Source organism: Dunckerocampus dactyliophorus, chromosome 20 (assembly GCF_027744805.1).
Source record: "Dunckerocampus dactyliophorus isolate RoL2022-P2 chromosome 20, RoL_Ddac_1.1, whole genome shotgun sequence".
NCBI classification, from domain to species: domain Eukaryota; kingdom Metazoa; phylum Chordata; class Actinopteri; order Syngnathiformes; family Syngnathidae; genus Dunckerocampus; species Dunckerocampus dactyliophorus.
The window spans coordinates 846,795-859,732 of record NC_072838.1 but is presented as its reverse complement, the minus strand read 5'-3'; the positions used below and the strand labels follow the sequence as shown (position 1 = coordinate 859,732).

The 12,938-nt window shown below is 45.3% G+C and overlaps 1 protein-coding gene across 1 annotated transcript; it reads left to right on the top strand.

Annotated features, from left to right (window-relative positions):
• The first annotated feature begins 6,472 nt into the window (after positions 1-6,472).
• On the top strand, positions 6,473-12,063 carry LOC129173602 (uncharacterized). Its single transcript, XM_054764653.1, has 9 exons — positions 6,473-6,683; positions 7,199-7,279; positions 10,080-10,225; positions 10,304-10,366; positions 10,445-10,498; positions 10,581-10,622; positions 10,704-10,743; positions 10,816-10,929; positions 11,041-12,063. The coding sequence occupies exons 1-9, from the start codon at positions 6,473-6,475 to the stop codon at positions 11,316-11,318; spliced, it is 1,029 nt and encodes a 342-aa protein (XP_054620628.1). The 3' UTR covers positions 11,319-12,063.
• The last annotated feature ends 875 nt before the right edge of the window (positions 12,064-12,938 follow it).

Genomic DNA, 12,938 nt, shown 5'->3' with positions numbered 1-12,938 from the left:
GGAAGCATCTTGTTTTGTAGGATAGTCCACTCGAAAAAATAGTAGGCGGCACACACCCCGACTTACCGGAAGACATACAAGTCCCTGCACTCTGCTCTGAAACGTACTTTGCTCGATCCATGAGGACAGCAGCAATCGAATACAAAGAACAAGTGAAGCGTCATCAAAGTTCAATATACACCAGGAGTTTGTGAGATGGTGGGAATGGCATTGTATTGGTGAAGCTTGCGAGCCAAAATGTGGGGGGTGCCGCTGTGGGAAGTGCCAACCCGGAGGGAAATAAATGACTTTGGTGGAGGAAAGAGAACTGGAAGTGATCAAGGAGGGCCTCACCTATGTCAAAGGAGACAAACATGCACCGACACCACATTGGGACGCGAAACACCCAAGTTCCCTACCAAACAACAAAAATGCAGTGAAAGCAACATTCTTGAGAATCGAAAAGAAATTAAACAAGGAACCTCATTGGAACCAAGCGTATAAAATGCAAATCCATAAGATGGTCGAGCGGGGAGCCTCAACGAGACTCAATGACAAGACTTTAGAGACCTGGAAAGGCCTAGTATGGTACGTCAGTCACCTGGTAGCTCCAAATCCTCACTCAGTAACAACTCCCATGCAGCTCGTATGGAACAGTAGCCAGAAGTTCGAAGGGATAAGCATGAATGACATACTTCTGAAGGGACCCCATGTCCATAACCAAAGCAGAGGCGTTCTGTCGAGGTTTAGGACAGGGGTATGTGCGGCTTTGGGCGACATAAAAAAAATGTACAACTCAGCGTGATGAGAGAACCGAGAGCTGCACTTACACAGGTTCCTCTGGAGGGAGTGTCCAGGGGAGGAGATCGGGGAGTATGCCATCACGAGGGTCAACATTGGAGATAAACCAGCCGGATGTATCGCTCAGATAGCAATGTGGGAGACGCAAAGTTGAGCATTTTGTCCCACATGAAGGAGGAACGTAGGGTTCTAGAAGAGGACAGCTATGTTGACGACATCCGTACCTCTCACACCTGCCTTGAAGAACTCAACAAAATCACCCAAGGAGTTGAGAGGGGCCTGCAGACAGTTTTTTTTTTCCTCAAGCATTGGGTGCGATCGGGTCAAAGTGGGAGGAAGCTGGACAACGACAACCCCAAGCCAGCAGAAACTTTTGTCCTCCCTAACCAGCTTAAGGATGATGACAACAAATGTACTTAACTTAATGTACTTAAGGTGGGAAACGGACAAAGGGGTTCAAGTATGGCTTGTTGAGTCAAAAGCCAAATTGACTCCGCTAGATCAGAAGAGGGATGCTGTCAAGGCAGAAGTTTGTGGAGCTGTCTTTGCAGCTCGACTCAGGAAATTCATGGGAAGACAGGGCAGACTGAAAGTTGACCACTGGTTCCACTTCGTCGACAGCCAAACCGTCCTAGGAGCTATTCAGAGAGACAGCTACAGATACCAAACCTTCTTTGCCAACTGGATAGGAGAAATACAGAAAGTTGGACCGGTTAGTGACTGGTGGTGGATTCCCGGGAACCTCAACATTGCCAACATCATCACAAGAAGATGCACTCCTGATGACCTGACGGAAAATTCTCTGTGGCAAAATGGACCCGAATTCCTGAAATGGCCAGTTGAGACACGGCCTAAACAATCTGCAATGGAAGTTGTATCTCAAGTCAGAGAACGAGTGGACAAACTCCAGAGAAGAGCATTTTTAGCCTCACTGCTGTGTCAAGAGACAACATCGACAAATTGAACTCTCGGAGGTGAAGGGGACAAAGCCCTTATCGATGTAGGGAGATTCAGCAGCCTTTCCAAGTTAGTAAAAGTGGTAGCCTTGAGGCGAGTCGCAAAAACGTGGCTCAAGTTATGTAAAGGGACAAGTGCGAGGCCAAAGTGGGATGTGGCGGATCACACAGAGGGAAGAGCCAAAAAGATCGTATCAGCAGTACAAGAACGGGAAAATGCACCGAGAGACATCTTTCTTTCAGTCCAAAATGGCGAAGAGGTTCCAACCACCACACTCCATAGACTAGTAGTTTTCAAGGACAAAAGCACTGGTCTCTTGATGTGTGGGGGCAGGACTCAAGCATTTAACCGCAGTCCTAATCTTGCCATATGAGAGTTGGATCTCAACATTGATTGCTCGTGAAGCCCACAATGTAAACCACGAAGAGATTGCTGGAACCCTCCTCAGGTTGAGGAAAAAGGCGTGGATTATAAAAGGCCGGAGACTTGCAAAGAAGGTGGCAGATAACTGCATTTCCTGTGGGAAACGGAGCAAGATTGTGCCAACAAATCTTGGGTGATCGCCCTCCAGAACGCTCTAATCCCGCTTCTCCCTTCCACTTTATATCTGCTGACCTGTTTGGGCCTTACGAAGTAAGGGATGAGGTTAATAGGAGAGTCAAACTCACGGTGTGGGGAATCGTATTCTCTTGTATGGCCTCAAGAGCTAGCCACGCTGATCTTGAAACCAACCAGTCATCCCAAGCTCTCCTCTTAACCTACCACAGATTCACATCACTTAGAGCAGTGGTCCCCAACCCCCAGGCCGTGGGTCATTTGGTACCGGGCCGCACAGAAAGAAAAAATAATTTCCATTATTTCATTTTTTGTTTGTTTTATTTTGAAAAGTGGCCGGATTCTCTCTGTTACATCCGTCTCACTTGACGCATGTCCATTGTGCGTGTCGGAACTTTCTCTCTACTGCTGCTGTATTTTTACCCTTTTTCTTTCACCTCATATTTGATGTCAAATGCTGATCCTATGTGGGAATGCATAGGTAAGTTTTGAGTTTTGATGACTTATTGAGTGCTAATGTGCACGTTTGTTTGAAGTTAATTCATGCTAGCACACTGCCTTTTACAGTGCACACGTCAAACAGCCATGTAATCATCTCTCTGGAAAAACTTGGCTGTAACTTCAACTGCTGGATGGTGGGTCGGCATTCAATTTGTGCTTTTAATTTGATGTTATTCATGTCTTAGTTTTACACAATACATACTAAATAAGCTAAATTAGATCGCTATAATTTGTGTACCCCCCCTCGGTCCGCGGAAGATTTGTGGGAACACAAGCCGGTCTGTGGGTCAAAAAAGGTTGGGGACCACTGACTTAGAGTGGTTAGACCCTGGATCGAATTTTGTGGAGACAAAACCTGCTCTTGAGGAACTCTAAGTTTCGGGCCGTCCTCGAAGCATTCAACATTGAAGAAGCAGCAAAGAGTGGGACAGAATGGTCCTGGAAAATTCACCCGGCAAATTCACCCCACAGGAATGAAGCAGCAGAGGTGGCCGTGAAAATAGTTGAACGGGCACCTATTAATCTCGGAGGAGATCTAGTCCTGACATGGGGAGAATTCCAGACATTGCTCTTCATGGCAGCCAATCTTGCAAATGAAAGACTCATCGACGCGACAATACAGGGCATCGAGGACTGCGTGGAGTACGTGAGTCCCAACTCTCTTCTGCTAGGCCGAGCAAGTCCACTGAGAGATCCTGGTAACTTCCTGTTCGAGGTGTACCCATACAAAAGGGTCAGCTTCATTCAAGCAGAGTTCCACAAGTTTTGGAAAAAGTGGTGCTCGCTGGTCCAAACCTTTTTGTGAGGAGCAAATGGCACACAAAGGAACGGAACGTCTCAGCTGGAGATATCGTTTGGATCGCTGATCAAAATGCGCTCAGGGGCCAGTCTAAACTAGCCCGAGTTGTCAGTACCAATGCTAATAGCAGAGGTATCGTAAGGGACGTCGAGGTCAACGTTTCCAGCAACAACCATAAAGTATGTTACATCCCAAAGGAAACCTGGTCAGCCCAAGAGTCAACCTCCAACCACAATCCTTCACAGAGATGTGAGACACCTCGTCATCTTGATACCCGTGGAGGAGCGAGTGTCAGGGAAGCTGGTGTGACCTCATCGGGTTCAAGAACCAGGAAGTCAAGTAGGTCAAGTGTTCTGTCAAATTGGGCTTATTTGAGAATATTGTTAGTTATTGGTAGTAAGTGTCACATGACTGCACGTGTATTCATCAAAGAACATGACAATTCTTATGACAACTATGATGCTGGTCGTTTAAACCCCTGATAGAACTGATGCGGCAATTGCGATGTATTTCAATACTTATGTGACAGAACAATGACACACATTATGAATACTTGGGGGTTGTACAAAGTAAACAAATGGGAAAGCACAAAGACTCTTAAAGTATCATTCCAGTATCTTTGTCCCAACTATGCTAATGATTGTAACAAGAGAAGAGCGGAGAGACCACTGGCCTGTGACAGCTATTGTTGTTCCTGAGTTACAAACTGCAGAGTAATGAGTAATCATTTGATGCTATTCCTCTCTGATTCTAAGGTTATCAACCTAACCTGTGCTCCTGTAAATAGTTGAGGTGTCAAATAAACGCAAGAAACTCTACTGGAGGTGACTTGTAAAAGTGTCCTCTGCAACCTTCTCGGCCTTCTCAAGTTAAGGCTGGTGAAAGTCCTCGAGAACTTGACACCCATCACTCCTGTACCACTGAACATGTACAATGCAAACGTCAACTTATGAAGACGGAACACAAAGGCCCCCAAAAAGGAAACCATATTCTGCAGATGACAGACAGGCTGCAAGTAAACTAGTCATGTGATGTTGTTTAGGCTGTAGATATCTGAATAAGTGTTAATGTTACGTGAACATCCCACCTACAGTATTCACCTGAGGTTAACAGACGCCTGTTCTCCATGTTTTTACTAGAACTTGCCTTGGTAAATGGTTTTTCACTTGTATTTGTACATAAATGGTTATTTTGATGTCAAGCAACATGTATGGTGTGTTGTTTATGTCGGTGTAGTTTAGATATCGGAACTATTGAAGCAAATATTTGTGTCAAAATGAAAGTTGTGCTTGAAATGTATCCTTTCACAAAAAGTTGCTTTTCGCCCTGTTTTAGTCAGGAACTGATATTTCCCTGAAACTTCCCTACGTTCTACTGCTGATGACTAAAGAAGGGAAAAAGTAGAAACCAACTTGTTTTCCTGATGAAAGAGGGAGTCTAATGTTTCCTTTGGTAGGTTCCATGTTTATAAAGCCAAGGAACACAATATTCCGTGTGATCAGTCAGAACGGTGTAAAATGGCCGCTACTGAAGCTTTTGAAAAATGGCTGCGATGGAACGAGTTGAAATATTTCATTGCATTCCGTTATTGGCGACAGAGCAGAAAGGACGTTTGGTGTAGAGCACCCATCACTCCAACTATTTTTGATAACACGTGCCAACATACGGCGTGACAAACGGGCGGCCTGGCCGGTGCCCGTCGTCGGGCGGCACGACGAGCGTCGTTCCTCCTGGGACCTCTTAAGGTGGCAGGCGATTGTGCACCAGTGAATGCCAGGTCAGTGGATGCCTTCTCTGAGCTGTTGCCTCCCGACTGGACCTCCACCAACGCGCCAAGAAGTACCGGCCGTGCCGTGGAGGAGGTGTTGCTACTATTTCACACCAGAAGCCATTGTCCATGGTGGCTTTCTCCTCGTTTGAGGTGAGCTGCGACAAACTGAGCCGGTGTTGTGTGAGGTCATCTACAGACCACCCAAACACAACAAACATTTGATTGGGGGCTTTTCTGATGCTATTGACAACTCGCTTTAGACGGCCATGTTGATCAAGCATGACAACATTTTCATTGCGGGTGATTTTAACGTTCACGTGGAAAGATGTCATTTATTTTCACTTAAAGGGGTATCCTTTCAAATACGTGAATTCTCGAGTGCTTAAGCCACGTCAAGGCCCGGTCGGCTCCAAATGTTTTCCAGCTCAACGAGGGGGAGACAGAAGTCATCCCCCGCAAGAACCATGTCAGTCCCGCGGCCACCGACCTTGGCGTCATCATAGGCAGCCATTTTAAACGGCGTTGTAAAATCCTGTTATCATCTTCATGTTATCTTTGCCACATTTCCAACAAGCCGTGCACGCTTTTCTCTGAAGGCATCAAATGGACCGGCCCCTCCAGCGCGCACATTGAGGTCCGAAGGCCGGGTCCGACCGGTGGGCCCGAGACCAGACTGAAGACCGGGGGAGACCGGGCCTTCTGCGTAGTTTTCAATGAGCTTTCATTTGATTTGATCGATTGATTTGTCACCTGCTTCTTGTATTCATTGCTTTGATTGTTTGTACTTGTTTCAAATATCTACAGTAATTCTACAGCAAGTGTTTTGTTTACTGTAGTAGTTTGTACTTTGACTTCTTATTTCTGTATTTACTCGTCTGTGCTGCACTTTGGAAACAGCGTTTCATAAATACAGCATCAGGGCTGTTCTTTGTTGGCCCACAGCACATTCTAAAATACCATTGAACAAGAAAAGAGCAGCAAAATGGGAAACAACAGCAGTCATTTTACAAGAATAAAGTACGAATATTCAAAGAAAAGTTTGAGGAAGAATGATGGCTTTCTAGCAGCATGACGTATGAAAGGCAAAAAGACATTTTTGACATGTGACCATGATGTCAGTGGCTGCTATAAAAGCAGCCCCCCACGCACATCGAGCCTCACCATCCAGCCTCACGCATCCAGCCTCACCATCCAGCCTCACCATCCAGCCTCACGCATCCAGCCTCACCATCCAGCCTCACCATCCAGCCTCACGCATCCAGCCACGTGCTCCAATGGACAAAGACCTCTCTGTAGATGTGGGCAAAGCTTCCAACTCTTGTAAGTGTCCTGAGTTGTTCTTCTGTTGAGTTGAGTTGACTTGAGGACTCCATCTAAAGTGAGGTGTCCAGCTTTCATCACTGTTAGAGCAACTTTGGTAAAGGGAGGGCTGGGATGTGTGTGTGTGTGTGTTGGGAGGGGTGGGGGGCATGACTAGATGTATGGGACACAGTACGATATGATCTGTGCTTCAACTATCACAGGTAGTGGAAAACCACTTTCTCTGTCAATATGTGTCGAATGTGTGTAGTAGACTCCAGCATCACGGAGCCCTTCTGGTCGGTGGACACGTGACATGAATGATCCCGTGTGGAGTATCGATCTTGTTGATAGCTGCACGTCACTCCTTGTAGAAGTGATGCTGGCTGCACGTGCACGTATCCCGGATTGAAATGACGTTTTGACTGCCTTACTGTATAGGAGTGATGCACGTGCCGCCTGTATGTTTATATATAGTGTACACTGTATGCCATGGCTTTAAATGACGTTTATGATGAAAGAATCTCTCCTTGCAGGCCCTGGAACAAGACGACCGGGCGAGTGGACGCCAGAAGAAGCCGTACAGGAGCGGAGAGGAGCTCCGAGGCGACTGAATGGTTCAAAGACAGCAAACATACCTCTTTCCCACGTGCAACACACACAAACAGCTACAAGCCACTTTTGATCAAAACGAGCCGTCTTCCGTGCAGTCTGACTTCTATTGATCTCCAGGAGAAGCCGGCAGCGAGACCGGAGCGCAGGGACCGTCTGCAAATGTCGTCTTCTGTATTCTGGAGGTTGGCATAAATGTTGCCAACCCCTCAGTCAGACGAGTAGCTATTGGCTGTTCTCATAGGCCATATATGACGTCACATATATACCAGGGGTGTCCAAAGTGCGGCCCGCGACTGCTTTTTCTTATTGGCCCTCGGCACGTTCTAAAAATACGATGAAACAATAACATTTAAAAAACAACAAATACAGGTATGGGGAAAAAAGCAGTCATTTTAATCAAGTTGTAATATACGAAAAGAATTAATGAGACATTTTAGTAAAATTAGGTTGAGTAAATGCTATCATGTTATGATCATAAAGTTAAAATATGAGAATAAGTCATGTTAGTATGAGAAGAAAACGTACGAGTAGAACGTTAGTGTTTGTAAAAAAACACAACCAAAAAGTAATGTAAGGAGAAACAGTCCATAATCATCATAATAATAATATGCTTTGTCCCTGATAAAATGAATACATATATTGTATATGTATATATATAAATATATAAACACATTATATTATATATTTTATTTGAGCTGGTTTAAAAAACAAAAAGCGGCCCCCCCATCTTTAGATTTTTCCTACGCGGCCCTTAGTGGAAATAGTTTGATCTACGAAGCAACAAGTTAGTGAAAATGGACTTCTGTGAGGAGGAGGACCACAAAACTCACCTCCCACATCAGCGGCTTCTCCTGTTCACACGACAGCAAAGACTTTGGGAAAATGTGCTTTGAAATCATTCTGGGGAATTTTTATTGTTTCATAAATGCATCCGTTCAATAGCTTCACTGGCCATTGATTTGATTTGTGAGGTCCTCCTCTTCTTCACGGGAGTGAAGCTATTGGACACACGGACACGTGACACATGAATTGAAGAAGCAGAATGACTGAAAAGCACACGTCGTGTCTCTTGGCAGAAGCGATGCTATTGGAAGTACATGCTACACAGGTGATCAGGCAGAACAAGACCACATTTGTACACGGTCCCTGCGCTCCTCGAGATCAATAGAAGTCAGACGGCTCCTTTTCATTGGCCTTTGATGTGCCCTCATCATGCCTGCACCCTTGATTGGCACAAGATGGAACACGTGACCTACATACCGATCCACTCAGGAACGCGTGGGCGTGTCTCTAGCTAGCGTTTAGCTTAGCATCTTAGCATTTAAGCCTTCATGCTTGCTTTAAAGTCTCTCGCGCCAACGTCGAATAGACGCTGTTTGGGCCACTTTCTGGTACTGTAAGTCACATATTGATATTTAAAATCCCGAGATCAGCTTCAGATGTGTCGTTGATAGCAACTTTTGAATCATCGGACTCCAGGGTGGCCTTGAGCGCTTCTCACGTGGAATATGGCCTCTTCTGTTGGAGTCGTGTGATTGCATCCGAGCGCGTACATTTGACGTCATGTTTATGCGACAAACGCGACGGTAATGTCATGAAAACACGATTGAAATGCATTTCATCAATGCTGACATGCATTTTGCAAAAGCATCTCCAATTTTGTGAATACCTCGCGCAATAATCATTTATCTGCACGTGTCAGCAGATGATGCGCGCGCCCGTGCACGCACGAACACAGATGCACGCACACGAGTCACCTGTATGAACTTAAACTCCGGAAGAGCATCGTCATAGCAAACAATGTTTTCTCCAAAGCAACCGTTGGTCTCTGGCGCCATCTAGTGGTGAAAAATTAAAACACTGCTCCATTCACCATTTCACCGAAAGCTCAACTCCCGAGCATAGGATTGATGTGTTATTTACAGGAAAAAATAAAAATATCAGGATTATTGAACATGAAAAATGGGTGTTTATAATGGGAGTATATTGGCCGAAAGGGGGCACTATTCAAACTTACCGTGCGTGTATTTCGGATTCGGATTCCAAACAAACCCCGAGGAAAAGGTCATATGAGCCTATGACGTCTCCAAAGCTCACTGGCTTAGTTTATGCCGCTAGCATTTACATTTAGCAATCTGTGCTCAAAATTGCACGGCAAAGTCCAATTTTTTATCCTTTTTTTTAACCTTTTGGGTACTAATGAGTCAGAAGCGTTAAGACATTTTTATTGCCATAAACTCGCATAAACACTCAGCGCTAGCATGTTAGCATTATGAGCATGCTAAACATTAACACGTTAACATTGTTAATATGCTAGCTAGCATCTTAGCACTTGCGCCATTTTTAATCTGTAATGTTAGCATGTTAGCATTTTTGCTATTTTTAAATGTATAAACTTAAATAGACAGTGTTTGAATGTTCATTAACATGCTAACAAATAGCATTTTAGCCTTCTTAGGATGCTAATGTTAGCATTTAGGCCATTTTCATCTGTGTGCTGTTAGCATGCTGGCATGTTAGCTCGTCAGGGCTAGGAGTCAGCATGCTAGCTACAGCATTTCAGGGAGCGGGTGCTTTCACGATCATTCATTACGACAATAATGAACGATTATAGTCGTCATGCATTCATTCATTCACCATGTCATTGTGCGTAAGAATCCTGACACAATCTCTTTAAAGCCGACTACACACTTTTATTTCACTTGCTGGCCCTGACTGGGGTCTGCTCTCACACCCCCCCAGCCATGAAGCCCCATAGTGTTTGTTTAGAAGCAGCATGTTCTTCCATCTTCTCTCATTCAGATCACAGAAAGACTGGAGTCAAGTGGTTGAAGGGAAAAGGCCTCCAGATCCTCTTCATCGTGATGTTCCTCTTCATAGCCATCGAAGTGGGATGGATTCCTTTGCCTTCCTGGCTGTGGACTACACGCATGGACCGCCTGGAGCAGGTGGAAAAAACACACCTGGGTACCTCATTAGCATGTACAGGATGTACTGCAGTAGTACTGACACTCATGTACTTCTAGGCTATGACTGGAAAGATGGACAACCTGAAGACTGCAGAGATCACAAACAACAGAACCATTCAGGTAGTTAAAACACACCTGGGTACTTCATTAGCATGTACAGGATGTACTGCAGTAGTACTTATACTCATGTACTTCTAGGATCTGACTGGAAAGGTGGACTACCTTAAGGCCAAAAACAAGAATACCATTCAGGTAGAAAAAACACACCTGGGTACTTGATTAGCATGTAGAGACACTGCTTGAGGCGAGTGACCCACAACATGTTCACCTGCAGGATCTGAAGGCACGTATGAAAACTCTTAAAGATGACAAATGGGTAAGAACACACCTGGATGCTGAATTACCATGTATATACACCATGTACTGCAGTAGTACTTATACTCATGTACTCTCACAGGATCTAAAGGCACGTGTGGGCAAGCTGGATGGCATGTCAGGTGGGTCAGAAAGGGTAAAGGTCATAGGAGTGTGTAGTTGACCTATGACCTGACACCTGATGTGTCCTGCAGACAAACGTAAGGTGTGGTTTGCAGCAACAGGGGGTGACAAAAAGACAAATGACAGCAAGGTGATCTTTCAAAACGTGGACACCAACGTGGGTAGCCACTATGATGCCACTACAGGTAGGATGCCACCTGACTGCTAACTAGCATAGCATTTCTTCATAGCTCCTTACCTCTCTGACAGCACCACTGGGGGGGGGCACTAATGAAGGTGTGATTGTCCCCCTGCAGGCATTTTCACAGCCCCCTACAAGGGCGCCTACTTCTTCACTGTGACCTACAGATCAGATGGTGGGATGATTAATGTAGATATGTTTAGGGAGAAGATGTATAAGAAGACAGAGTATCTGATGTCCCTGTATGACAACATCCAGAAGAGATCCAGGGCCTCCAACAGCAAGATGGTTGACCTGGAGGATGGAGACAAGGTGTATGTCTATGCTTATAGTAGCCATGTACTTACATGTTGTGCTAACGTGTTCAGTGGCTTCCTGGTGTATCCCATGTAAAGTGGGGGCGGGCGCATCCATCCATGATATCAGATATCAGGGCAGTATCGCTATGGGATGGATGCTTTGATGTGTATTCCATGATATCGTGTGGCTAACGTTCCACGTGTGTTTATGGGTATTGAGGGCGTACAGGTGGCGTGTGGCTGATGCCACCTACTGGTAACGCTTGTCATATTTACTCGTATTCTGCTCTGTATTGTTTTCCTAAAGGGACTGTTTGCCAACATCCCGCCCTCTTCCTGTGTTGGCACGGAAGGCTATTGCTAACATGCTAGCTTCTATTTGTTCCCTTGAAATGTTGTCATGATTTGCCAACCATGTGCCCTGCTAATGGATCATTCTGGATGTGATGCCAACATACTGGATGCCAGCGGACGTGTCCTTTCTGTGCCATCAATAAAGTTGTGTTGAAGTTGGCCACACCCATGGATACATGGTGGTGGTCTACGCCCATGCTAATGTCCTATAGCGTATTGATGACATGTTTCATGAATGATCACATGAATAAATCCTGTTAGGAAAACAAGTGCATCTTTCATGCTGATGCTTTGGTTTAAGTGTACAAATGGAAGTGAAATCCAAGGCAGAAGACACGTGCACGTTGGGAATGTACATGTCTACATTGGCCACCAGGTGTCGCTAATTACAATCCCCATCAGAACACAGGCTACTGTTGCTGGGGAACACATTTACTGTGACACACAGCAGCACCAGTCTCATTCATCATGTTCCATTGGAGTGGAAAGGTGATATAGGGGTGCTATCATGTCTGGAGGGCTCTAATGGACTGTGATCACGGTGGGGTCTGGAAATGTGCAGCTGGAGGTCACGGCGGGCTGACCGTGTGACCCGGGACTGCCACAGCACGGGGGGGACTCGAGTTTACCGATTCACGGGTACTTGATGCCGACTCTCATTAGAGAAAGGACTACCCACCTTTAGTCAAAATGTAATGACGTCATATAAATGTAATCGATAAAAATATTAGCTGGAAACTGTCAAAAGGTGATGATGATGTGTATATATGGAAGGACCGTTTTGCTCATATACGGTGATGTCATTTTGGAGGGCGTGGTGTGGATGTGGGAGGGGAAAAGGAAAGGGGCTGTGACTTTATTTTCTTTAGATTGTGTGGGCGTGGTGAGGGGTGTGGAAATGTGTGAGATGTCTTATATAGCGAGGAGTGTTTGAGTCAGACTATGAGTGACTGCTGGAAAATGGCGGTGTTCAGGAAAAAGAGTCTGCATCTTGACGGGGGACGCCTGGTGGTTAGTGAGTTTAGAGGTTCAAGATTCAAGAGAGTTTTATTGTCATGTGCACAGTAAAACAGCAGTTCTACTATGCAATGAAAATCTTATTCTGTTCATTCTCCCAAGAAAAGAAAGAAAACACAAGAAAGAATAAGAACATAAGAAACATAAATACCAATAAATTAAGCAACAACAACAGAAGAGACATTAATACAAATAAATTAAGTGCTATGAGTGTGTGTGTGTGTTGAGTGCGGCGTGTGTGAGTGCTTCGTTGAGAAGCCTGATGGCCTGTGGGTAAAAGCTGTTTGCCAGCCTTGTGGTCCTGGACTTCAAACTCCTGTAGCGTCTGCCTGACGGTAGGAGT

Bases quoted from the DNA above. Each gene is read 5' to 3' on its own strand.
- LOC129173602 (XM_054764653.1), top strand. From the start codon at position 6,473: ATGATGTCAGTGGCTGCTATAAAAGCAGCCCCCCACGCACATCGAGCC. The intron at 10,226-10,303 runs GTGGAAAAAACA...ATGTACTTCTAG, and splicing joins GCATGGACCGCCTGGAGCAG to GCTATGACTGGAAAGATGGA. The intron at 10,367-10,444 runs GTAGTTAAAACA...ATGTACTTCTAG, and splicing joins CAAACAACAGAACCATTCAG to GATCTGACTGGAAAGGTGGA.